Source organism: Amphibalanus amphitrite, unplaced genomic scaffold, assembly GCF_019059575.1.
Source record: "Amphibalanus amphitrite isolate SeventyFive unplaced genomic scaffold, NRLGWU_Aamphi_draft 001995F_arrow, whole genome shotgun sequence".
NCBI classification, from domain to species: Eukaryota; Metazoa; Arthropoda; class Thecostraca; order Balanomorpha; family Balanidae; genus Amphibalanus; species Amphibalanus amphitrite.
This window is the reverse complement of record NW_024883488.1, coordinates 27,938-54,597: the sequence shown is the minus strand read 5'-3', so window position 1 is coordinate 54,597 and position 26,660 is coordinate 27,938. Positions and strand designations below refer to the sequence as shown.

Genomic DNA, 26,660 nt, shown 5'->3' with positions numbered 1-26,660 from the left:
TTTTATTCTCTAAGCATAGGTACAATTTGGTGCGTCAAGGGAGGTCAAACACGCCCAACGCCGTTCAGGAAAACGAGCGACTAACAACAATGTAAATGCCATTAAATCGCCGGTCCGCCTTTTGAATGCGGATAAAGAACGCACTACGACTGGGCGAATTTCGAGACTGGCAAAAGCAATCACAGCCCGCTCCCAATATCCCGCTTGCAGTGCCCCTCCACCAGCACAGTACACAATGTATCTGTACATTATCTCACTTGCATTACCTATATACTATTTCGCTTGCAATGTGCCCTTTCCGATCAAAGCGTGTGCCCTATGCCACCTTTGGGACGCAGTGAAAAATCCTTAAAATATGCCCTGGCACACTTCCTGAAACGTGAAATACCTAGTGATACAAATTACCCCACCATGTGATACAACTCACCCAAGCCATGGGGCAAGTTGTATCAAAAACATTGCTCTATTCGGCAGACCGTAGAAGAAAAACTGGTAGAGGTAGCGGAAAAGTTACTTTGCACAAAAAAGCAGAAGAATCAAGGAAGGAGATAGTATGGAAATAATGAGTTTATCACGGATAGTTACGAGGTTATGGGTCTCGGAGTAAAAACTGATACAACGCACCCCACTCTCCCCTATCGTGTCTTCCCTTTTTAGTGCCAATGTGTTCGCATCAACCATGAACCAGCCATTGGTGAACCATGCCAACACCGCCTGAAAGAGCGCGCTAACTCCTCATCCTCATCTCATACACTTCCTAAAACTTATGACTCTGGTCATTAGTTCTAAAATCCGTCTCATTTTCACATTCTGTTGTAACTCTGATGTTGTCTCATCTGTCCTTTCAACTGCTTTCACTGTTTAAGTTGCGCACTGGACCTCTCGAGCTACTTTAAATATGACACGTCAATTCCACACAGTCATGTATTGTTTAAAAATGTCTTAATTCACTCGTCACTTAACAATGCGCCAACTCATATTCCAACGCATATTCCACCAAAAAGTTTAAAGCTTAAATGATACAATGCTCAGCGATCATCCATTAAAGCTCGATTGTCATAAAGTTGCATTGCTGCAACTTGCAGGTCAACAACGTCAATGAAACAAAGCGGGAACCATCTCTACCTTGCGAGAAGCACCTGTGGGAAACGCAGCACGTGTCATGCCATTGCTGACCGCCGATTTTCAGCAGCACGTACCATACCGTTGCTGACCGCCGCTGTCCGCTCAGATTTTCAGCAGCTGCGCCAGGTGAACGGCCACCTTCTCGCGCACCGCCTTGTCCAGCGCGTCCCTCGCCTTGCCCTCGATCTTGCCCTTGTTCTTGCCCCACCACTTGTTGGCCAGCTTGGTGGTGATCTTGCTGGCCGGATCTCCGAAGAGCCGGTTGAAGAAGCCGATGGCGCCGCGCAGGTTGGCCTTGACGCGGATGCTGGCCAGGTTGAGGGAGACCCTGGTGCCGCTGGCGGTGACCGTGATCCGGCCGTCACCGCCCACGTGCACGTTGAGGGTGGTGGTGAGAGAGCCGACCGTGCGGCCGACGCGCACCTCGGGTCGGCCGCGCACGGAGACGCACACCTTCTTGAAGATGACCTTCTTGCACTTGCGGATCTTGGCGTCGAGCTTGCCGTTGATGTGCGGCCAGCTGATGGAGGCCCTGACGGCGATCTGCTGATCGGAGGGGAACGACACCGACAGGCCGTCGACGCTGTAGCCGGAGATGCCGTGGACTCGGATGTTGGACAGCTCGACGTCGCCGTCCCGGTTGTTGGGCAGACGGAGGGGGTCGGCCTCCTGGGCCACCTTGGGCCGCGCCTCGACCAGCAGCTGTTTGATGCAGTCGCTCAGGCCGGCTGGGTCACCGAGGTCACAGTTGGCCGTGCCCTGGGCGTCACCGGCGGCCAGCAGGGCGGCCAGGCCGAGCAGCAGCAGCGGTGCGGCTCTCATGGTGCTGAGAGGTGCCGTGACTCGGGTCTGTGGACGGGTGTGTGCGGAGCGGGGCTCGCTCAGTGGACTGACGGGCTGGCCGGGGCCGGCCGATATATACCCCGCCCGACGGATGATTCAGATAAACAGACTGGCCAGTGCGGCACCTCCCGGGCCCGTCCCTGCGACGGACAGCACGCACCAACCGTGTTTTGGGATTTCCGTGTCCCGTTGCGCCGCGCGGGAGAAAGGGGAGGGGGGGTGCATCGGCGTTAATATTTTCCAGGAGGCATCAAAGCTGATCGTTGCCTTCTCACGTGTGTCAGGTCGAAACAATAAGTCACACTCTATTCCCTTTTTACTCGATATTTGTTCGGCCATTGCCAGAACTGTATTAACCTGCGCTTGCCTCAGGTATTTTCCATAACGCGAGTGTCTGAGGAGGGCTACAGAGGCCCCCTCCTATCTCCGAAACTACTCGGCTGGTTGTCAAAATTTTAACCCGCGCACCGACGGGGGGGCGGATATCCGCCCCCCTGAGGTTTTTCGCGGATAGCGAGAGAACCGCGGGCGAAATTTTGTACGACTATTCTCTCATCAATTTTGCACATGGTGTGCAAGTTTGAACCTCCTAACTTTCAAGGTCAGGTCACCAGGTCACTTTGAATGACCCAACCTCAAGTCACTTTTTTGCAACTTTGTCACCGTGCCAGAGCTACAGTAGATGTCGGAGGCCTTTGAAAGTCGCAGGATGTTATAAGGTCATTAGCAGACATGTGCATGGATCCGAGAAAATGGATCTGGGATCTGATCCCACGGATCCTGATCTCGGATCCGTCGGGATCATAGATCCAGTTCTTAAATATATCGAGAGATCCGTAGGGATCATAGATCCGCGTCTAGTATTTTTGCTTGAGATCCAGTGGGATCATAGATCCTCATGTATTTTTGTTCAACACAGAAATCCCGAAAGATCACTCGTTGCAACTCACAAACGTTCTTTTTTAGTGTTTTTATGTGATAACACGTCATAATCCATAGTTTTATGGCACTTATTGACATAGAAACACTTGAAAACCTGGTTTCAAATGCTGTGCATGGCGGGATCCACTGAGATCATACAGGGTGTTTCACTAAAAGTGTCAAAAAGTAAATGCCTATTAAAGTTATATAAAATATGCAAATCACGTGGTTGCGCACGTGGCTTGGTTACAAATTTTTGGACATTTATGCTTTGTCCATTTAATATATATTTTACACTCATACGGAGCGAGGGCAGGAGGCCAAAGTTATTAGTCGTTTTTTTCCTTATGCAGAACAAGAACAGGTTATTTACACCTCAACAGGAGGGGTGAATTACACTTACCTTTGGTGCCATCAGAAACATTGAAACCGTATGCCGACTTTTCAGGAAACGTTTTATTCTCTCACCTCGCTACGTTCCAGATTATAAAAGGTTCAAAGGGCTTCTTGAGAGGTTTAAAAGGGTTCCTTCGATGCCGGTCGCAGTTCAAAAAAGACGGGGTCCCCCACCTCTCGGCGGAAACCGTTGAAAAGGTCAGGGTCTTTTTGAGGGTCTTTGAAGATAACAAGAAGCTAATTTCAACATCAGAAATAGCTAAGGCCTTACAAGTTATCAAAAACAGCCACTATAATGGCTGTAACCACCAGGAACTGGCTGGATTAGAAGTTCCTGCACCGAAAAATCAGCTGCCTCGCCGCCCGCCTCTGGCCAGCGCAAAGCCCCGATCTGTCACCGTTTTACTTCTGGTTTTGGTCAGTAGCTCTCGCAGAGCTGAGGAAGACTCAAGTCGCATCACTTCGGGAGCTGAAGAGCACCATTCAAGGCTTTGCCGACAGTCTGGACGCTGAAGATGAAAACGGGCTGTGAGGCACCTCCGGACACGTGCCGAAACGGTGCATCAAAAGAAGGGGCGGATATGTGGAATAGGTTTGAGTGACGGTGCTATCGTTTTTATATATTCAAATGTCCAACAATTGCGGATGAAATGGTATGCAAATTTCCGTAGAAAACATTGTTATTATGTGCATCATGACCTTTTACTTTTTGACACTTTTAGTGAAACACCCTGTAGATCCATGTTCTTCGTTTATCGTCAGATCCTGTGAGATCATAGATCCAGGATACATTTTTCACACAGGATTCGGTGGGATCATAGATCCGAGTCTGCAATTTGCCTCGAGATCCACTGAGATCATAGATCCATCACTCGGATCCATGTACATGTCTGGTCATTAGTAGCTACAATTTTTATATCTCGGAATTTTGATGTCGGTGACCTAAGGTCAGGTCAATTTCGCGACCTCCCCATTACATATATAGTCAATGGGGGAAAAATCAACTCCCTGTTTTTACCACTAAAACGGGTTGGAATGGCCCCATATACCATACCTGACTTCATATACGATCAACCTTCACTACCTTGAGGTCTGTTTTGCTGTTGGGCAGCTGTAAGGTCATGTGACGTCATCAAAGGTCACCAGCGGTTTTTTGCCAATAACTCCGTACAGGAACAAGATACAGTCGCGCGGATGGTCTCATTGTGTTCAGCTCGTCAAGACGCATCGAATGATATACATGATGACCTCAAGGTCACGTGACCTGAGGTCAACCTTTGACCTTGACCTTTCGAGGTCAACATTATATCATTCGATGCGGATTGACGAGAGGATCACGATGATGAACTTAGTTTGTTCCTATCTTGACTAATTCGAAAGTTATTCGAGAAAAACTCTCCACATCTAGCGCCGCCATTTTGACTTTTTCGACCCGTGTGACGTCATCTTTGACCTGACCTGAAAATAACCTTTGTAAGAATTGTAGACCTTGTCCGTGCGTATCCGATGCCGTTTACCGCTTGTCGCTACCTTGCTTCGTTCTCGAGATCTCAGGGGGGGGGGGGGGGTCATCCGCCCCCCCCCCCGTCGGTGCGAAGTTGGCGCAGACCCCCGTCGGTGCGCGGGTTAACGGCGTCTGATAGCCCTGGAAAAACTGCCGAGCGAAGCTTAATTTCATAGACTTCGAGGTGATCGATGACGTCACGGGTAAGGTCAAAGTAAAAATTATTAGCATTTTCGCTTGTTCACAATTTAGGCTCAGGCCGCTAGCTCACAAGCCCGATCAGGCTCATTTTTGGCTTACGCACTCCTTGATATATGCCTTAGATACAATGAGGGCACCAAACTTGAACTTCGAGTTTTTCAGGTGAAGTCCAGGTCATCCTAGGTCACGGGAATTTTATATCATGAATCGGTCACGTGACGCATGTTTTATGGTATCTTTCAGCAATCCATTTCGAAAGCATTGTCTCCTGTGCACTTGAAGACCATTTTCAGCTGAATATATCTGGTCAGGTCACTTTCAGGTCAAAAAAGTCAAATTTGAAATATTATAGTTGATGTTGTTGAGCTGTGACAGTGGTATTGTTCTTGGTAAGGATTGTTCAGGACACCAGCTTTGTTTATTTTGATTTCTGTGTTGGTCTTTTATAGGTTATTTTAGTGCTTTTACCACATGCCGAGATATCCCTTTAACATTAGCACGTGCATTTGGGAAATGGCTTCGGCCCGCCTCGGCTAATGTTGAAGGTATTTGGGAAACGATTCGGCCCTAGGGCTTTTTGATTTTCCCAGACAAAGTTTTACTGAATATTCTGAGCGGAAGAACCAATTTCAAAGAAGATATTTACGGATTGTGTGTTCACTAACAGCAACAGCAAAAGTAAGTGACTGCGTGTTTACATACTTTTGCTGTCAACGTAATTCAACTAAACAAGGTTATCGTTCCAATGCCAATGTATTTATTGCTGCAGAACATGGTCGGAATAATCATTATTTCTACATAATGCACGCAAAAAAAAAACGAACAATTTAAATGCGTGAAGCATCTTAACCCTCGCCCATGTAGGGGGGGGGGTTGGTGCAACCCCCCCTGAGGTTTTTCGGAAATAGTACAAAAACGGCGGCGCGCAGCGCCGCCAAATTTTGGGTACCTTATGGGGCAAACCTTGCGCATCTTTTGATAGAAAAATTTTGACCGGGTCATGTCAGGTCACGGAGTTATGACGTCACAAAGGGAACAGCCTCCGGCCGGATTTTCACAAACTGAGTGCCAACGCCCGAGGTTTCCTGCCGGTGGTACGGACATCGGTTGATGGATCGTGATGAAACTTCCCATGCATGTTGGGGCAAGTATTGGCTATCATATGGTATAAGAAACTTGACCGGGTCAGGTCAGGTCACGGAGCTATGACGTCACAAGAGGAACAGCGTCCGGTACTATTTTTGAAAAGCGCCCGAACCACTTTTTTGCTAATTCTTGTCACCTCAATGGGAATATGCAGCAATATTAGCTTCTATAGGGAGCAAATGGACCTTCCAAATCCAAAAATGCAATCAGATTTCAAAAATTTAAATTTTGATTTTTCGAATTTCTGCCGCCGACTGTGACCTTGCCGACTTCCAGCGCTCCCAACGCGCCATTTTTAGAGCTAGGGAAACGAAATACATACCAAACGATAGAGAATTGATCAAGGAACACGATAGTGAAGGTTTCAAGTCGATATCTTCCACCGTTTTGCCGCAATCTCCGCGGAAAGTTGAAAAAAGTCTATTTTTCCGAAAATTTGACCTTTGACCGGTCAAAAGTAGGTCAAATGTTGACCTAGGACCAAAAAATATACCACCAATCGCGAGATCTCGGCGAGAGCAATCCGTTGGTCTTTTCCGCTAAGCTCTACGACGCTCCGTTTTCAAACGCCAAGGGGGGGGGTCGCACCAACCCCCCCCCCTGCATGGGCGAAGGTGGCAGATCGCCGTTTACGGGCGAGGGTTAACGTGCCACAATGAGACATTTGATATTGTTCCGGCTGGGATCCAAGACGCGTTTGATTCAGCGTTTCACCCAATTTTTAGTTTTCCTCACGGTTTCCTCACTCCTGCTGGACTCCATATCTTTATTCTAACTTCTGGCGTTTCACCATGTTCATCCTCAGCTTTTTCAAACCCTAAATAAGGGGAAGTAGGAATTTCATCTTTCATAGGTACTCAACGCAGCCTAATAATGAAAAACACAAACAAATAATCACGGTGACTATAAATATGAACATAGTATTAATATAATATTAACACAATATTAAGATTAAAGTGTAAAATATCAAATGAATATGATATTAACTGTTGCGCCGGTACGGCATGTGGTAAATCTCTTCCCAACCTTGGGCTGTGAAAATGCAGTTTTATTCACCTCGGTTTTTTGCTACGGACCTCGTGCCTACCGGCACTCGGTCCTCCGCACAAAAACCTCGGTGAATAAAACGCATTTTCCCAGCCCCGGTCGGGAATATATATAGACAGGCTGATGAAGGAAGACGGATGTCTTCCAAAAGCTACCAATAAAAATAAACAAAGCTGGTGTCCTGAACAATCTTTACCAAGAACAAATTTGAAATAGTAATTTTTCAACAGACACGGCGTTTATCAGATGTAGTTTGAGCTCGTGAACACGATGGTGCTATTCATTTTGATGAAAGATGTCAAAAGAAACTGAAAATGGTCGGATTTGAAAAATTGATCAGGGTGCAATTCGGACAAAAATGCGTATAACTTAGCTATTTTTGATGATATAGGGCTGAAGTGAGTAATAGAGCTAGAGCGAATCATCGGCATGTGTTCCATTACACTTCTTCCGATTTTTGGAACAGTCAAAATATCTTATTTAAAAAGATTAAAATGTCAGTTGTCAATTGTAGTCAACTGTAGCCAGTCCATTCACCGTTGTATATGTATATTTTCGAAAATTTAAAAATTGTGAAAATCCGAGATAGCAGTTCGATAGCCAGCTGCATTTCTAGTCCCTTCATGCAAAGAAATTGTATCTACACCTTTTTAGGCGCAATTTCAAAAAGTTAAAGACCAAATTCAAAAAGTTTACATTCGAAATGCACGTGAACGTTTTGAATTTGGTCTTTGAATTTTTGAAATTGCGCCTAAAATGCTGTAGCTTAAAAAACTGAACTCTTGAGAGCGATTGCAGTAGTTCAATGTTTGCATCAAAATCGGCACGACATGACATCACTCTGGCGTCATTTCTGGTCGATCTCTGGTAGTTAAGAAATTGTAACTTTGACACAAGATGTTACAGCAATGCAGCTAAAGGCACTGCCAGTTTCGTGTTAATACGTCCAGTGGCTTAAAAGATATTACAGAAAAACGGGAGGCGAGCTCTATAGAGCCCCCCCCCCCCAGTCATGCGCGGGTTAAGTCGAGTAATGTCGAATCATGCTTATCAAGCGAAGTCTTACAACGGCTTGATTCAATATCAGTATGAGTCCTGATTGGTTTGTGGCGAATTTGCGGTAACTGAGCTGCTCATCTTAAAATTAACCCGCGAGTGACTGGGGTATTTTCCATAAAGCGGTTGACTACGGGGGATTAAAAAGAGCCCCTCCCCCCCCCCCCAATACCTCCGAAACCTCCGGGCCGATTGTCAAAATTCAAACGGCTCTGTTGGCCCTAGACAAACTGCCGAACGAAACATAGTTTCATCGAACTCGAGGTCACCAATGACGTCACAGGTCAGGTCAAAGTAAGAATTATCAACATTTTGGCTTGTTCACAAAATGGGCTCTGCGCGCCGGCTTACAAGTCTGATCAGGCTCATTTTTGGTTCACACACTCATTGATATATGCATATGGTACCTTGGGCGAAACCAGCTTGTACTTCGAATTTTTTCAGATTAAGGCCAGGTCATTCTGGGCAACGGAAATGTTATATCATGTTTCAGTCACGTGACACACGTTTTATGGTCTATTTCAGCTATAGGTTTCGAAAACAGTCTCGTTCGTGTCATTTGAGGCCATTGCAGCTGAAGAGAGCTGAAGTCAGGTCACTTTCAAGTAAAAAAGGTCAAATTTTGAGGTTGAATGTTTTTGTTGAGGTCAGCCAATAGCAGAGCGTGCCAGTTTAAAGGTAGTGTGCCAGCTTTCTTGGACCGTATGGAGTTAATGGCCCAGATAAGGAGAACCGGATTTTTAGAACTTATCCATACCTTCAAAACTCATGGAAACGTCTTAAATTCTTCAAATTTTGAGTACCCCAGTGCGAAATTCGCCCCGACGGGTTGTCGGTCGTACCCCAACCACATTTCACACCACTATGAACAATAAATGCACACACTGAAATCGCTATTACCGATATGCTCATCCAATCAAGTTTCGATAAACCCGTTCATCATCATCTCCTGCGGTTTCGAACACGCCTGTTAGGTGGCTTCTGATGCTCGTCGAGGTCGGAATTTCCAAATACGCGTGGTGCGTCGGGCCGCGCGCTCTGACTTCGGCCAAGAAAAATGCGTCAGCTGATCATTGTCATTTCTGCCACTTGCTTGCGTGTGGTGAAATGGGGTCATAACTTATAAGACGGCTTTTTCATATCAATTATTTTACATAAAATCATATTTCAAACCATAAATAATGTTCGACAGCCAAATAAAAGAAACAATACAATACGGGCTTACAGTTTAAGGCTCGACATTGTGTTGTCTACGATTAGACAGCTGATAACTCATTCCCGTACGTCGTATGGTCGTAACACTATAATGACCTTTGCTTATTGTCACAAGTGCGCCGCATTCGCGATTGTTGCCCGACGCCTGTTTGCAGGTGAGCCCACTACAGTTGTTATACATATCTAAAAACCGAAAAACTTTTAGGCGAAAAAGGCACTATTCCAGGCCCATTTTTGATTTTTTTGCGATATTAGGTAAAAACAGAAGCTTCTTATCCTAGGAAAAATAAAATGGGAAATCTTTCAAAGGTGGCACACTACCTTTAATGAAATTTCAACAGTTACCGAAAGCGTCAGTATCACTAGTGTCCGCTAGCAGCGTTCCGTGTAACGGGCCTGAACAGCGATTGAAATGAAGCATCGTGCGGGCACCAGCACCTGAGACATCTGACAAAGTCACCCGACCTGGCATCAAATGACTTGTTTGCTCCGGAAGATAAATGATTTTTCTGCATGGCGGTGATTTGGTGACAGCAATGACGTTCACGAGGTGAAGCAGTGATTTACGGGGCAGTTGGAAGTGTTCAATAACGGTGGTCTGAGGCAGCTAGAAAACTATATGAAAATTTGTGTTAACCCGCGCCCCAGTGTCAGTCTGGATTTTCCACGACCTGGTGTGGGGGGGGGGGTGTTTGAATACCCCCCTTTTAACTCGGCTCCTGGGCCACGTAGCGACACGCGGTAAGCGGCAATCGAAAGAACGTCAAAAATAAGGACGAAAACGCTTCGGTCATTTTTTGGGTCAGGTCAAAGGTCAGGTCACCAGAGGTCACCAAAGGTAAAATGTTGACTATTTCAACATTTTGGAAATTGCCAACGGCTATCTCCGGAACCGATAGAGCTACAGCGCTGCGGAAAAACGCATTCGATAGCTCTTTTACAGACCTTTCTGAGTAATGTTCTCAGATTTGACCTCAGGTCAACGGTTTAGCCTCCAGAGGGGAAAAACTCCAAAAATAGCCGTTTTTACGAAAATCGGTTTTTCGGCGATAACTTTTAACTCAAAAGAGCCATGACATTACTTTTGCCAGCATCGTGTTTCTCTCGTCGAGACGCGTCGAATGAACTATAAGTTGACCTTGAAAGGTCAACTTGAAAATTTGACCTCAGGTCAAGGTCATGACCTGACCGGAAAAGGTCATGTTGCATATCAGTCGATCCGCAACGTCGAGCCGTACACATCTAAGGCGTTTTCAGCGCTCTAGCACGCCTCTATCAGTAGTTGTTAGCGAAAAAGTGTTAGATTCTGTTCGTGACCTGAGATGACCTCGGGGACACAACGATGACCACAGTTGCCATTTTCCGGTTCAGTGTCTCAATTTTACCTACATCTCGATGTATGAGAGTGTCTAGAATAGCGTTCGTGCGAAACAGACGCTTTTCAATTTTCTCCCATTGACTTATAATGACCTGACCGCAAAATTGACCTGACCTTAGGTCACCGATATCAAAATTCCGAGATGAACATTTTATAGATACTGTTACCCTCATCAATCCCTGAAAGTTTCAAAGTGATCGGTCACTCGGTGTACCTATGGCAAACATTGAAACTTTTTATGAGGTGAGGTCACTTCAAGTGACCTGGTGACCTGACCTTGAATGACCTTGGTCTGAAATTTTCACAACATGTGTGGAATTGATGTATGATAAGGTGTACCAAAAACGGCGGCGCTCCGCGCCGCCGTTTTTGAAATATCTACGAAAAACCGGACGGGGGGGTGTTCAAACACCCTCCCCCCACACTTGGGCGCGGGTTAATAGTTTTGTATGCTAGCTTTTGGAGATGTAGGTAGTAACTAGTAATGTGAAACAAATGTCAGTTTTTCTTGTTCCTTCGTTTTCGCATTGGCTATTTTTATGGTCTTTCGCTCAAGAACGAACGTGTTATTTTCAGTTTGATCGGTTACGAGCTGTAATCCCTGATCACTCAGATTCATTCATTTATTTCAGCAGTTTATTGTCTCGATGCTTCATGAAAGCACAACAATGCACATTACTTATACAAAATATGGTGAAATATGCCAATGCAAGTAGCAAAAACGCCAACACACTCAATAACATCACCATTTAAAGCTCAAACTGCAAACAGCTGCATGGCCGCAGCTCCCTGAAACGGTACCACGGCCCTGGTAATACAGGACCGGGCCCGGGACTCCAACCCTACCACGAGGAGAGCGTTCCATCTCTGATGAAGGAGGGACGTCCCACCCCAACCGACCGATCGCCGCTGTCCGCTCAGATTTTCAGCAGCACGTGCCATGCCATGGCTGACCGCCGCTGTCCGCTCAGATTTTCAGCAGCCGCGCCAGGTGAACGGCCACCTTCTCGCGGACCGCCTTGTCCAGCGCGTCCCTCGCCTTGCCCTCGATCTTGCCCTTGTTCTTGCCCCACCACTTGTTGGCCAGCTTGGTGGTGATCTTGCTGGCCGGATCTCCGAAGAGCCGGTTGAAGAAGCCGATGGCGCCGCGCAGGTTGGCCTTGACGCGGATGCTGGCCAGGTTGAGGGAGACCCTGGTGCCGCTGGCGGTGACCGTGATCCGGCCGTCACCGCCCACGTGCACGTTGAGGGTGGTGGTGAGAGAGCCGACCGTGCGGCCGACGCGCACCTCGGGTCGGCCGCGCACGGAGACGCACACCTTCTTGAAGATGACCTTCTTGCACTTGCGGATCTTGGCGTCGAGCTTGCCGTTGATGTGCGGCCAGCTGATGGTGGCCCTGACGGCGATCTGCTGATCGGAGGGGAACGACACCGACAGGCCGTCGACGCTGTAGCCGGAGATGCCGTGGACTCGGATGTTGGACAGCTCGACGTCGCCGTCCCGGTTGTTGGGCAGACGGAGAGGGTCGGCCTCCTGGGCCACCTTGGGCCGCGCCTCGACCAGCAGCTGTTTGATGCAGTCGCTCAGGCCGGCTGGGTCACCGAGGTCACAGTTGGCCGTGCCCTGGGCGTCACTGGCGGCCAGCAGGGCGGCCAGTCCGAGTAGCAGCAGCGGTGCGGCTCTCATGGTGCTGAGAGGTGCCGAGAGTCGGGTCTGTGGACGGGTGTGTGCGGAGCGGGGCTCGCTCAGCGGACTGACGAACTGCTCCCCGCGGCCGGCCGATATATACCCCGCCGGACGGATGATTCAGATAAACAGTTTCGCCAGTGCTGCACCTCCCGGGCCGGCCCTGCGACGGACAGCACGCACCAGCCGTGTTTTGGGATTTCCGTGTCCCGTCGCGCCACGCGAGAAGAAGAGGACGGGGCATCGGCGTTCATGGTTTCCAAATTCCAGGAGGCATTAAAGCTGATCGTTGCCTTTTCACGCGTGTCAGGTCGAAACAGTAAGTCGCACTCTGTTCCCTTTTTACTTGATATTTGTTCTGCCATTGTCAGAACTATTAATAACCCGCGCGTGCCTGGGGTATTTTCCATAACGCGAGTGACTAGGGGGAGGCTACGGAGCCCCCTCCTATCTCCGAAACTACTGGGCCGATCGTCAAAATTTAAACGGCGTCTGATAGCGCTGGAAAAACTGTCGAGCAAAGCTTAATTTCATCAACCTCGAGGTTATCGATGACGTCACAGGTAAGGTCAAAGTGGAAACTATTTGCATTTTACCTTGTTTACAATTTAGGCTCTGGCCGCTAGCTCACAAGTCTGATCAGGCTCATTTGTGACTTACGCACTCCTTGATATATGCCTTAGATGCAATGAGGGCACCGAACTTGCACTTCGAGTTTTTCATGTCAAGGCAAGATCATCTTAGGTGACGGAAATTTTATGTAATGTATCGGTCACGTGACACATGTTTTATGGTATATGTCAGCTATCTATTTCGAAAACATTGTCTCCTGTGTCATTTAAGACCATTTGCAGCTGAATACAGCTGAGGTCAGGTCTTTTTCAGGTCAAAAAGGTCAAATTTGAGAGAAGTAAGTTTCGAAAATTCAACAATTTTGAAAATCCGGGATCACAGTTTGATAGCCAGCTGCATTTATAGTCTTTTCATGCAAAGAAATTGTTTCTAGCTTAAAAACTGAACTCTTGAGTGCGATTGCCGTAGTTCAATGTTTGCATCAAAATCGGCCGACATGACATCACTCTGACGTCATTTCTGGTCGATCTCTGGTATTTAAGAAATTGTAAGTTTGACACAAGGTGTTACATTAATGCAGCTAAAAGCACTGCCAGCGTGTTGATCGTTCAGTGTTTTAGAAGATGTTACAGAAAAACGGGAGGGGGCTCTTTAGAGCTCCCCCCCCCCCCAGTCATGCGCGGGTGAAGTCGAGTAATGTCAAATCATGCTTATCAAGCGAAGTCTTACAACGGTTCGATTCAATATCAGTATGAGTCCTTATTGGCTTGTGGCGAATTCGCGGTAACTGAGCTGCTCATCGCGCATGACGGGTATTTTCCATAAAGCGGCTGACTACGGGGGATTCGAAAGAGCCCCTCCCCCTTCATATCTCCGAAACTACCGAGCCGATTGTCAAAATTCAAACGGCTCTGTTGGCCCTAAACAAACTGCCGACCGAAACCTAGTTTCATCGACCTCGAGGTCACCAATGACGTCACAGGTCAGGTCAAAGTAAGAATTATCAACATTTTGGCTTGTTCACAAAATGGGATCTGCGCGCCGGCTTAGAAGTCTGATCACGCTCATGTTTGGTTCACACACTCATTGATATATGCCTATGATACCTTGGGCGAAACTAGCTTGTACTTCAAATTTTTCAGATTAAGGCCAGGTCATTCTGGGCAACGGAAATGTTATATCATGTTTCAGTCACGTGACACACGTTTTATGGTCTATTTCAGCCATAGGTTTCGAAAACAGTCTCGTTCGTGTCATTTGAGGCCATTGCAGCTGAAGAGAGCTGAGGTCAGGTCACGTTCAAGTAAAAAAGGTCAAATTTTGAAGTTGAATGTTTTTATTGAGGTCAGCCAATAGCAGAGCGTGCCAGTTAATGAAATTTCGGCATGGCGGTGATTCAATGACAGAAATGACGTCGTTCACGAGGTGAAGCAGTGATTTGCGGGGCAGTTGATTGTGTTCTACAACGGTGAACTGCGGCAGCTCTAAAACTATAGGACGATAGGCGTTATCACAAGTGTATTCGCGGCCATTGGGGCGACGTAAGAAAAGAAGAAAACAACTGGCCCCAAGAACTTTAAATTATCAGTTAGCATGCACCTTTTCCTTGATCTGTAGAGAATTTACCGATAATTGCTAGAGAAAATTGCATTTAAAATCTTCCATCTATGCTTTTTTCATCGTTTGCACAATATGTTCTTTTATTAAGCTAGAAACACTAATTAGAAATAGTTCCCGCATCATCAAGAACAATAAGGAAGGCTTGAAGTGAATACAATAATATAAACGGTGTTGTAATCTATGTGAAGACACTTCCAAAATTGCCTGTAGAAATATTGAAGGCAAAAGTTGAACTTTTTCACAAGACGGATGTCTATAAACCTATTCAACGTGTGACAACTCAGCCGGTATTTCGTCGCCTACAGCCCAGCTTTCACTAGTGACCGATAGAGGCGCTGCTATCGATGTCCGCCCGTGCCGCCTAACGAAAATGTGTGTTTATAATAGCATGGTATGCTAACTTCTGGAGATGTAAGTTGTAACTATGTGAAACAAATGTCAGTATTTCTTGTTCCTTCGTTTTCGCATTGGCTATTTTTATGGTATTTTGCTCAAGAACGAACATGTAATTTTCGGCTTGATCGGTTACTAGTTGTAATCCCTGATCACTCAGACTCATTCAGTTACTTCAGCAGTTTATTGTCTTGATGCTTCATGAAAGCACAGCAATGCACATTACTCATAAAAAATATGGCGAAATATGTCAGTGCCAGTAGCAAAAACGCTAACACACTCAAAAACATCACCATTTAAAGCTTTACTGCAAACAACCTCATGGTCGCAGTTCCCTGAAGCGGTACCACGGTCCTGGTAAAACAGGACCAGGACCCACCCTACCACGCGGAGAGCGTCCACCTCTGTTGAAGGCGGGACGCCCCACAACGACCGACAGACCGCCGCTGTCCGCTCAGATTTTCAGCAGCACGTGCCATACCGTTGCTAACCGCCGCTGTCCGCTCAGATTTTCAGCAGCTGCGCCAGGTGAACGGCCACCTTCTCTCGGACCGCCTTGTCCAGCGCGTCCCGCGCCTTGCCCTCGATCTTGCCCTTGTTCTTGCCCCACCACTTGTTGGCCAGCTTGGTGGTGATCTTGCTGGCCGGATCTCCGAAGAGCCGGTTGAAGAAGCCGATGGCGCCGCGCAGGTTGGCCTTGACGCGGATGCTGGCCAGGTTGAGGGAGACCCTGGTGCCGCTGGCGGTGACCGTGATCCGGCCGTCACCGCCCACGTGCACGTTGAGGGTGGTGGTGAGAGAGCCGACCGTGCGGCCGACGCGCACCTCGGGTCGGCCGCGCACGGAGACGCACACCTTCTTGAAGATGACCTTCTTGCACTTGCGGATCTTGGCGTCGAGCTTGCCGTTGATGTGCGGCCAGCTGATGGTGGCCCTGACGGCGATCTGCTGATCAGAGGGGAACGACACCGACAGGCCGTCGACGCTGTAGCCGGAGATGCCGTGGACTCGGATGTTGGACAGCTCGACGTCGCCGTCCCGGTTGTTGGGCAGACGGAGAGGGTCGGCCTCCTGGGCCACTTTGGGCCGCGCCTCGACCAGCAGCTGTTTGATGCAGTCGCTCAGGCCGGCTGGGTCACCGAGGTCACAGTTGGCCGTGCCCTGGGCGTCACTGGCGGCCAGCAGGGCGGCCAGGCCGAGCAGCAGCAGCGGGGCGCCTCTCATGGTGCTGAGAGGTGCCGTGACTCGGGTCTGTGGACGGGTGTGTGCGGAGCGGGGCTCGCTCAGCGGACTGACGGGCTCCTCGCGGCCGGCCGATATATACCCCGCCGGACGGATGATTCAGATACCTAAACAGTTTCGCGAGCGCAGCGCCTCCCGGGCCCGGCCCTGCAGCGGGACAGCACGCACCAGCCGTGTTTTGGGATTTCCGTGTCCCGTCGCGCAACGCGAGAAGAAGAGGACGGGGCATCGGCGTTCATGGTTTCCAAATTCCAGGAGGCATTAAAGCTGATCGTTGCCTTTTCACGCGTGTCAGGTCGAAACAGTAAGTCGCACTCTATTCCCTTTTTACTTGATATTTGTTCTGCCATTGTCAGAACTATTAACCCTCGCACGACCAGGCCATTTCTCATAACACGAACGACCAGGGGGGGGGGGGGTTGTAACGACCCCCCCCCTGGCGTTTCGAAACGGAAGGTCGTAGAGCTTAGCGGAAAAAACCAACGGATTGCTCTCAACGAGATCTCGCGATTGGTGGTATATTTTTGGTCCTAGGTCATTATTTGACCTACTTTTGACCGGTCAAAGGTCAAATTTTCGGAAAATAGACCTTTTTCAACTTTCCGCGGCGATTGCGGCAAAACGGTGGGAGATATCGACTTGAAACCTTCACTATCGTGTTTCTTGATCAATTTTCTATCGTTTGGTATGTATTTCGTTTCCCTAGCTCTAAAAATGGCGCGTTGGGAGCGCCGGAAGTCGGCAAGGTCACAGTCGGCGGCAGAAATTCGAAAAATCAAAATTTAAATTTTTGAAATCTGATTGTATTTTTGGATTTGGGAGGTCCATTTGCTCCCTATGGAAGCTAATATTGCTGCATATTCCCATTGAGGTGACAAGAATTAGCAAAATAGTGGTTCGGGCGCTTTTCAAAAATAGTACCGGACGCTGTTCCCCTTGTGACGTCATAGCTCCGTGACCTGACCTGACCCGGTCAATTTTCTTGCACCACACGATAGCCAATGCTTTCCCCAACATGCATGGGAAGTTTCATCATGATCCATCAAACAATGTGGGTATCACCGGCAGAAAACCTAGGGATTCGGCGCACACGTTTGGTAACTGTCGGCCGGAGGCTGTACCTCTTATGACGTCATAACTCCGTGACCTGACATGACCCGATCAATTTTTTTCGGCAAAAGATGCGCAAAGGTTGCCCCAGAGGGTATTGAAAATTTCAGCCCGCTACGACAAGCCGTTTAGCGTGCACTTCGAAAAAACCTCAGGGGGGGGGGTTGATACAACCCCCCCTAGGCGTTCTAGGGTTAATAACCCGCGCGTGCCTGGGGTATTTTCCATAACGCGAGTGACTAGGGGGAGGCTACGGAGCCCCCTCCTATCTCCGAAACTACTGGGCCGACCGTCAAAATTTAAACGGCGTCTGATAGCGCTGGAACAACTGTCGAGCAAAGCTTAATTTCATCAACCTCGAGGTTATCGATGACGTCACAGGTAAGGTCAAAGTGGAAACTATTTGCATTTTACCTTGTTTACAATTTAGGCTCTGGCCGCTAGCTCACAAGTCTGATCAGGCTCATTTGTGACTTACGCACTCCTTGATATATGCCTTAGATGCAATGAGGGCACCGAACTTGCACTTCGAGTTTTTCATGTCAAGGCAAGATCATCTTAGGTGACGGAAATTTTATGTAATGTATCGGTCACGTGACACATGTTTTATGGTATATGTCAGCTATCTATTTCGAAAACATTGTCTCCTGTGTCATTTAAGACCATTTGCAGCTGAATACAGCTGAGGTCAGGTCTTTTTCAGGTCAAAAAGGTCAAATTTGAGAGAAGTAAGTTTCGAAAATTCAACAATTTTGAAAATCCGGGATCACAGTTCGATAGCCAGCTGCATTTATAGTCTTTTCATGCAAAGAAATTGTTTCTAGCTTAAAAACTGAACTCTTGAGTGCGATTGCCGTAGTTCAATGTTTGCATCAAAATCGGCCGACATGACATCACTCTGACGTCATTTCTGGTCGATCTCTGGTATTTAAGAAATTGTAAGTTTGACACAAGGTGTTACATTAATGCAGCTAAAAGCACTGCCAGCGTGTTGATCGTTCAGTGTTTTAGAAGATATTACAGAAAAACGGGAGGGGGCTCTTTAGAGCTCCCCCCCCCCCCCCAGTCATGCGCGGGTGAAGTCGAGTAATGTCAAATCATGCTTATCAAGCGAAGTCTTACAACGGTTCGATTCAATATCAGTATGAGTCCTTATTGGCTTGTGGCGAATTCGCGGTAACTGAGCTGCTCATCGCGCATGACGGGTATTTTCCATAAAGCGGCTGACTACGGGGGATTCCAAAGAGCCCATCCCCCCTCATACCTCCGAAACTATACCGGGCAGCTTGTCAAAATTCAAACGGCTCTGTTGACCCTAGACAAACTGCGGAACGAAACCTAGTTTCATCGAACTCGAGGTCACCAATGACGTCACAGGTCAGGTCAAAGTAAGAATTATCAACATTTTGGCTTGTTCACAAATTGGGCTCTGCGCGCCGGCTCACAAGTCAGATCAGGCTCATTTTTGGTTCACACCCTCATTGGTATATGCTTATGGTACATACCTGGGGCTAAATTAGCTTGTACCTCGAATTTTTCAGATTAAGGCCAGGTCATTCTGGGCAACGGAAATGTTATATCATTTTTAGTCACGTGACACACGTTTTATGGTCTATTTCAGCCATAGGTTTCGAAAACAGTCTCGTTCGTGTCATTTGAGGCCATTGCAGCTGAAGAGAGTTGAGGTCAGGTGACTTTCAAGTAAAAAAATGTCAAATTTTGAAGTTGAATGTTTTTATTGAGGTCAGCCAGTAGCAGATCGTCCCAGTTAAATGAAATTTCAACAGTTACCGAAAGCGTCAGTATCACTAGTGTCCGCTAGCAGCGTTCCGTGCTACATGGGCCTGAACTGCGATTGAAGAAAAGCATGGTGTGGGCCCCAGTGCCTGAGACATCTAGACCTGGCATCAAGTGACTTGTTTGTTCCGGAAGATAAATAATTTTTCGGCATGGCTGTGCTTTGATGACAGAAATGACGTCGTTCACGAGGTGAAGCAGTGATTTGCGGGGCAGTTGATTGTGTTCTACAACGGTGAACTGCGGCAGCTTTAAAACTATAGGAAAATGTGTGTTTATAATAGTATTGTATGCTAACTTCTGGAGATGTAAATTGTAAGTTGTAACTATGTGAAACAAATGTCAGTATTTCTTGTTCCTTCGTTTTCGCATTGGCTATTTTCATGGTATTTTGCTCAAGAACGAACGTGTGATTTTCAGTTTGATCGGTTGCTAGTTGTAATCCCTGATCAGTGATCACTCAGACTCATTCAGTTACTTCAGCAGTTTATTGTCTCGATGCTTCATGAAAGCGCAACAATGCACATTACCCATACAAAATATGGTGAAATATGTCAGTGCAAGTAACAAAAACGCCAACACGCCAACATCACCATTTAAAGCTCAAACTGCAAACCTCATGGCCGCAGCTCCCTGAAGCGACACCACGGCCTTGATAAAACAGGGCCGGGCCCGGACCTCCTTTCCACCTCGCGAGTCGCGAAGAGTGTCCATCTCTGTTGAAGGAGGGACGCCCCACCTCGACCGACCGACCGCCGCTGTCCGCTCAGATTTTCAGCAGCACGTGCCATGCCATTGCTGACCGCCGCTGTCCGCTCAGATTTTCAGCAGCCGCGCCATACCATTGCTGACCGCCGCTGTCCGCTCAGATTTTCAGCAGCTGCGCCAGGTGAACGGCCACCTTCTCTCGGACCGCCTTGTCCAGCGCGTCCCTCGCCTTGCCCTCGATCTTGCCCTTGTTCTTGCCCCACCACTTGTTGGCCAGCTTGGTGGTGATCTTGCTGGCCGGATCTCCGAAGAGCCGGTTGAAGAAGCCGATGGCGCCGCGCAGGTTGGCCTTGACCCGGATGCTGGCCAGGTTGAGGGAGACCCTGGTGCCGCTGGCGGTGACCGTGATCCGGCCGTCGGCGCCCACGTGCACGTTGAGGGTGGTGGTGAGAGAGCCGACCGTGCGGCCGACGCGCACCTCGGGTCGGCCGCGCACGGAGACGCACACCTTCTTGAAGATGACCTTCTTGCACTTGCGGATCTTGGCGTCGAGCTTGCCGTTGATGTGCGGCCAGCTGATGGTGGCCCTGACGGCGATCTGCTGATCGGAGGGGAACGACACCGACAGGCCGTCGACGCTGTAGCCGGAGATGCCGTGGACTCGGATGTTGGACAGCTCGACGTCGCCGTCCCGGTTGTTGGGCAGACGGAGAGGGTCGGCCTCCTGGGCCACCTTGGGCCGCGCCTCGACCAGCAGCTGTTTGATGCAGTCGCTTAGGCCGGCTGGGTCACCGAGGTCACAGTTGGCCGTGCCCTGGGCGTCACCGGCGGCCAGCAGGGCGGCCAGGCCGAGCAGCAGCAGCGGGGCGGCTCTCATGGTGCTGAGAGGTGCCGTGACTCGGGTCTGTGGACGGGTGTGTGCGGAGCGGGGCTCGCTCAGCGGACTGACGGGCTCCTCGCGGCCGGCCGATATATACCCCGCCCGACGGATGATTCAGATAAACAGAGTGGGCAGAGCGGCACCTCCCGGGCCCGTCCCTGCGACGGGACAGCACGCAACAGCCGTGTTTTGGGATTTCCGTGTCCCGTTGCGCCGCGCGGGAAGAAGGGAAGGGGGCATCGGCGTTCATGGTTTCCAAGAGGCATCAAAGCTGATCGTTGCCTTCTCGCGCGTATCGGGTCGAAACAATAAGCCGCACTTCATTCCCTTTTAGTCTATATTTGTTCTGTCATTGCCAGAACTTTTCTGTCAAGTCGAATAAAGTCGAATAATGCTTATCAAGCGAAGTCTTGCAACGGTTCAATTTAATATGGATATGAGCCCTTACTGGTTTTGTGGCGAGTTGGCGTGGTGACTGAGCTGCTCATCTAAATGTCACCTTTCTTGCGGTCCATTCCCGCACACAGTAAATGTGAGAACCTTATGAGTTCTGTCGTTATTGCCTTCAAACAAAAGTAATGAATGATGGACCAATGCGTAAGCATAAGCAATAAACCATGTTTTTGGGGACCAGAATCATACGTGTAACTGCTTGCTTTTATGTATGACTCCAGTGTTCCCAGCGACAATAAAATGTTAAACCGCGTATTGCTTACGTACCAAGTCATGAAATATTGTACTTCAATATCAGTCGTTTTTTCAGCTAGTCACAATGTTGATTCGTCCAACGCATCGAAAGTATGAAAATGGCTACATCTCAGGGTTTTTGACACACCATAAGATGACACACCGTAAGTTTCAGTTTAACCATAGGTTTGACACACCATAAGTTTCAGTGCTAGGCATTTCTAGTCATTCTTGTCAAGTAACAAGATCACGTCGAGGGAAATAGCCTCCAGAAAATTAGTATTTTCGTCATAGCTAAACCAACTGAACGTTTGCATTGAATATTCAACCCGGCAGGCGGTGGGCCTACCAGCCACCTTCCGCGCGGTGGGGGGGGGGGGGCACTTTTTTGCCCCCCCCCGTATCTCCGAAACTACTGGACGGATCCGGAAAATTCAAACGGCGTTCGATAGCCCATTTGTTGAGGGAAACCAAATTTCATTGACCTCGGGGTCACCGATGACGTCACAGGTCAGGTCAAAGATAAAATGTTTCACCGTTCACGGGGCTTCCAGGGAAAGCGCTATAACACCGAGTAAAACGCATTTTGTCGAAAATCAGCGATAAGGCGTCAGTTGTCTAGTACATATGTTGCTATTAGAGGTCACTGTTCATACCAGGTCAGGTCACAGGTCAGGTCACCAAAGGTCACCAAGGTCACCACATGAGCCCAACTTTACTAAGGTTATGCGATGCATGTGTTATGGCCAGTTTTTCATTTCCAACTCAATGGTGTTGGTTATAAGACCATCAGGTAAGGTTAAGGTCACTTTCTGGTGGAGGTCAGGTCAAGGTCAGGTCAAAAAAGGTCAAATTTCAAACTTGATATTTTTGCATAAAATGGGTATCGATTCGATGCAGCTCGACACGGGGAGTCTAATGGTGGTCTTTGTTTTGCGCTACGAGGTCTAGAATTGCTAAAAATTGAGTTTGAAAATTTGACGTTGAACAGTTTTTTCGCTATAACTTGGCCAAAAAAAGAGGTATCGATCTCAAATTTGGTATGTAGATAGAAGGCGGTAGGGGCTATATCACATATATTCCGGTTTTTTTTCGAAATTCAGAAAACTTTTGGATTTTTTGGCTATTATATTCAAAAGATCTATTTTTTATTTTTGGGGGTCAAAATCCAAAAAATTCGAAAAACCGAAATAGCGGTTTTGTAGCCCTGTTAATTCCACACCTTTTATGTCTTAAACATTTTTCTGTATCTCTAAAGCTGTAGGCCTGACAGCTCTTCCCGCGAAACCTTTTTTTGGGTCGAAAATGGCAAAAATGACGTCACTCTGACGTCATTAGCGGCCAACCTATCATAGCCTTTGGAAAATTTTTTGGTCACCATGTGCGCTAGCTGCTCCCGGGAGGGTACTGAAAGTTTGGTGACGATCGGCGCAGCGGTTCTCGAGATATATCGAAAAAACTAAAGGGGGGCAAAAAAATGCCCCCCACCGCCTGGAAGGTTAACGATTGATTAGGGTCACAGTTTGTCACATATATTTCTATCAGATTGTGTATCGCTCAAGCATGTGAGTCGCTGTTCTCTCGGTCGCTCTGAACGCGGTCGCTATTTTGAGTAAATCGCTGGTTTCCGGTCCTTGTTTTGAAGTCGCCCTTTCCTGAATAGCTGTTTGCGTACGCTGGCACTTTTACTTATAAGGGGGTCGGATGGACCCTAGCGGTTTTTCGCAAATAACTCGCAAAAAAGTGGCTCAATGCGACCAAACTTTCAGCTCCCTCAAGTAAATCAAGTTTGCACTTACTCTGAAAATTGTATGATCTGACCCAACTGACCTTTGACCTGTGACCTGTTTCTCGAGATCATATCAGGCTGGAATCTCGGTTCGACGTATGTCAATTGTCAACGCATACTATCCGTGCGTTTCCAGACTTTTTTGTGATTAGAAACGTGGCAGTGTGTTAAAAGACTGAAAATGTCTGAAACTGAAAGAAATGTTTGTGTGAAACGATTGAGAACCGAAAAACTTCTACGTATATTTCTTCATTGCTCTTTATCTAGCTAACTCTTCTCCATTTTTAAGTCCTAGTGAAAACATTCGACAACTTAGAGACTTCCGGAACACATCTAAATCCCCGATTCTCTTACCGTCGCAGCTGGCTGAGAAACATATGCAATATGCATGTATTGCACATTATTTCAGCATCGAAAACATCCACAGTGTTCGGGAAAAACAGGAGCCACGATGTTGGAAACCGCAGCTGCTGATTGATGCAATTGTGCGCCCGCAGCTGTCGCAGTGCCACCCGGGCTGGGTCATATGACGCCGGATGTGGTCCCGGGTTCGTCCTGTGTTATGATTTTCTGGGCCTGTCCAGTTGGGACCCGCCTGCCCTCCCCTCGGGCGGGGGGGGGGGGCGCCTGCGGGCTCGCTCTCAGCGGCGGCGGCGCAGTACCGGCGGCGGTGCTGACGTCACAAGTCGCCCCTCCCCCCCTCCCCCCGTGGGAGGTCCAGCCGCTGCCACCCCACGGCCCACACTGGGTCATTCCGGCAATTTTGCGGGTACTCCCGGTGCGGCGCAGCGTTCGGTGCTGGGCCTTTCCGGGTGGCGGCTGCAGAGGGTAGTGGAGTGCAAAATGGCTGATAATAGTCCGACGAGCGAGTGATGGCAGTAGATGACGGCTTCGGCTCAGCTGGGAATGAACGTTGTATATGCTATAGTAAGGGCCTGGAATGAACGTTGTATATGCTATAGTAAGGGCTTGGAATGAACGTTGTATATGCTATAGTAAGGGCTTGGAATGAACGTTGTATATGCTTGTAGCGAGGGATAACTTTCCCCATTGCGTTTAGAATGTTGAAATGCACAATGGTCGTTCAACTCACCGCAAATATCATGAGAATTAGGTATGAATTACCGTGGCATGCAGAAACTCATGGGTTACCTATGGAGCTCTTGCGACCCGGGGCCAGAAACCATTTGGGCTGCATACCTACTGACGGGGATAAATAATCGCAAAATGGACACGCACACAAAGATCGATACAAAAGTAAAGCACATGAACGAAAAATACATGCTTTGAAGTCTTTAGTCGCCATCATTAGTCCTTTGACGTTCACGCCATTGTGAATCCAGTTACGCTCCAAAGCAAAAGTCATTGTTTATAAACATCCAGACAATAAAAACACCACTTGATGAGATATGTCATCATATCCTAATCACAAGCGTCAAGCCGTGGCTCTATACCTACCAGATAATTTGAGCCGTGAATATAGCTATTCTAATACTGCTTGCCTGGCCTATTCAAATACCTTAGTCAGAGAGGTATGGTGTAAACTGATGTAATCAAATTAACCACGGCCAAAAATGGTACACCAGTTTGCACCAGCACACCACGAGTGTAGCGGCAGCACCACCCGTGGTACCGTCAAACATTCCTTCAGCGGCAACCCCCCCCCCCCCGGCTGCAGGAACGCTGACGTCACTGGACGGCAATGACGTCATAGTGGGCATGCCGGCTGCGCAGTATGCGTTGATGGCGAGAGTCGTTTGAGAACTGCAACGGCTGGTCAGGTAGGCTTTCCCGACAATTTGACACCCGGTGACTCACGGTCAAGTCCGTTGTCCAGTAAAGGGAAGAACACATGTGTTCTTTTCAGACTACGTAAGGTTTTAAGTCATTAACCCTCTAGTGCCCCCGGTATCATATCTGTAAGTCAATTTGCAGAAAATTCGCGTGCTAATCCTGAAGGCGAAAATTGTTGAAAACCCTGCTGTATCAGAAGTGGTACGTCTTGGTAACCACCTGGTGGCAAAATTTTTAAGTAATGATTTCTCAGTTTCCCACCAGGTGATTTTGAAGAGGGTCAGTTTGTCCTTTGCTGAAAAGCTATTTGAGATGCAAGTGTAAATTTTAGCATTTGAAAAACAAAGAAATAGTTATTTGGAAAAAAACTTGGTATACTGTGAGACAAATGTCCAGCATTTATCACAGTATGTTGCAATACATCGCAGCTATTTCAGGGTCAAAGATATGGACCCCTAATTTGGGGGATACTAGATATGATACAGTGGGCATAGCACTTCAATATTTTCTATGAAATTTTCGCCGCTGCAACATACGGTGTGCCAATACCATAAGTTTTCTCAGGTGATAAGCATTGCAATGGCCTGTGAGTCATTGAAAATGACGATGGTACAAGATGCATAACTTTGTGAAGTTCGCACCTCTGGCGTCAGATAACTCTATTTCGCTCCAGACTCGATATTTCATAACGATATTCGTACGCCTATGCCGCCTCTCATCCTTGTCAATCACCTAACATCTAGCTGCCCATGAGTGGCCTTACATGCCTCATACATCTCGACTTTTCTAACGCTCATAGGAATCTGGTTTTCCAACTGTTTGACGATGATAACAGTGAACTTTTTGATCTGCAGGACACTAGCAGACCATATCTTCTAAAACCACGTTAGGAATGACATGCCATCGATGACAAGCTTGTTGATTTCAAGGGACGATCATCCGTGCAAGCATTTATGCTTGTGAAACCAAAAATTGAGACTTGACTATGTATGTTTGGGAAAGGAGGATTCAGCGGTCTCTTGCACAATTTCGATATTCCAACAGGGTTTGTGGACGGGCTTATGTCTTGTGGGTCTATGTCTTAGCTGGGCATGGCCGAAGACTTGCATTAGCAGCCAGCCAGCTCTTTTCATTCATACTGGAGAACGACTCACAATTTGTTTGCGATTCAAATCCCCTCCGTTCATCCCAGTATTAAGAGATTGAATGTGGAGTGGAAAACTACACCGTCATCGTCAGAGGAAGCTAGCTAAACGGACTCGCCATGAAGACAGACGTCAAGACCGAAGGACGTGGTTCCTTTGATTTACGCATCCAAGAAGTAGGCAACCATGCACTGCTGCCAGGATCCAGCAGGTGCCTGACACCTGGCAAACATTTTTACTGCCAGGTATGTCATTTGTTGTCATATATTGACATATGCCGCCAAGTATGGTAGCTGATTGCCACTGAACAAATAGGATTTATACTAAAACATGGACACTGACCATAAGAATACAAGTTAAAGTGCGGCATTGCGTACGCTCACCTCCATATGAGGTCAATGAA

The 26,660-nt window shown here is 47.9% G+C and overlaps 3 protein-coding genes across 5 annotated transcripts; all 3 read right to left on the bottom strand.

The window, feature by feature from the left end:
* Positions 1-910: 910 nt before the first annotated feature.
* LOC122376046 lies at positions 911-12,580 on the bottom strand. Of its 2 annotated transcripts, none has more exons than XR_006255508.1 (2): positions 11,742-12,580; positions 911-1,181 (listed from the first exon to the last, which is right to left on the bottom strand). XR_006255508.1 is itself a non-coding variant. In XM_043355712.1 (2 exons), exon 1 carries the CDS (start codon positions 12,517-12,519, stop codon positions 11,800-11,802), a length of 720 nt encoding a protein of 239 aa, XP_043211647.1. In that variant the 5' UTR covers positions 12,520-12,580; the 3' UTR covers positions 1,185-1,233; positions 11,756-11,799. The 2 variants fall into 2 exon arrangements, 1 of the variants encoding a protein (XP_043211647.1); XM_043355712.1 differs by lacking the exon at positions 911-1,181 and adding an exon at positions 1,185-1,233 and having other exon boundaries at positions 11,756-12,580.
* LOC122376047 lies at positions 911-16,392 on the bottom strand. 2 transcript variants are annotated; one of them, XM_043355713.1, is made up of 2 exons: positions 15,581-16,392; positions 911-1,160 (listed from the first exon to the last, which is right to left on the bottom strand). In XM_043355713.1, exon 1 carries the CDS (start codon positions 16,327-16,329, stop codon positions 15,610-15,612), a length of 720 nt encoding a protein of 239 aa, XP_043211648.1. In that variant the 5' UTR covers positions 16,330-16,392; the 3' UTR covers positions 911-1,160; positions 15,581-15,609. The 2 variants fall into 2 exon arrangements, with proteins under 2 accessions (XP_043211648.1, XP_043211649.1); XM_043355714.1 differs by lacking the exon at positions 911-1,160 and adding an exon at positions 11,441-11,805 and having other exon boundaries at positions 15,566-16,392.
* On the bottom strand, positions 911-20,919 carry LOC122376048. The gene is made up of 2 exons (XM_043355715.1): positions 20,097-20,919; positions 911-1,166 (listed from the first exon to the last, which is right to left on the bottom strand). Exon 1 carries the CDS (start codon positions 20,837-20,839, stop codon positions 20,120-20,122), a length of 720 nt encoding a protein of 239 aa, XP_043211650.1. The 5' UTR covers positions 20,840-20,919; the 3' UTR covers positions 911-1,166; positions 20,097-20,119.
* Between the last annotated feature and the right edge of the window lie 5,741 nt (positions 20,920-26,660).

Excerpts from the sequence above, each read along its gene's own strand:
- LOC122376047 (XM_043355713.1), bottom strand. The coding sequence starts at position 16,329 with ATGAGAGGCGCCCCGCTGCTGCTGCTCGGCCTGGCCGCCCTGCTGGCC.
- LOC122376046 (XM_043355712.1), bottom strand. The coding sequence starts at position 12,519 with ATGAGAGCCGCACCGCTGCTGCTACTCGGACTGGCCGCCCTGCTGGCC.
- LOC122376048 (XM_043355715.1), bottom strand. The coding sequence starts at position 20,839 with ATGAGAGCCGCCCCGCTGCTGCTGCTCGGCCTGGCCGCCCTGCTGGCC.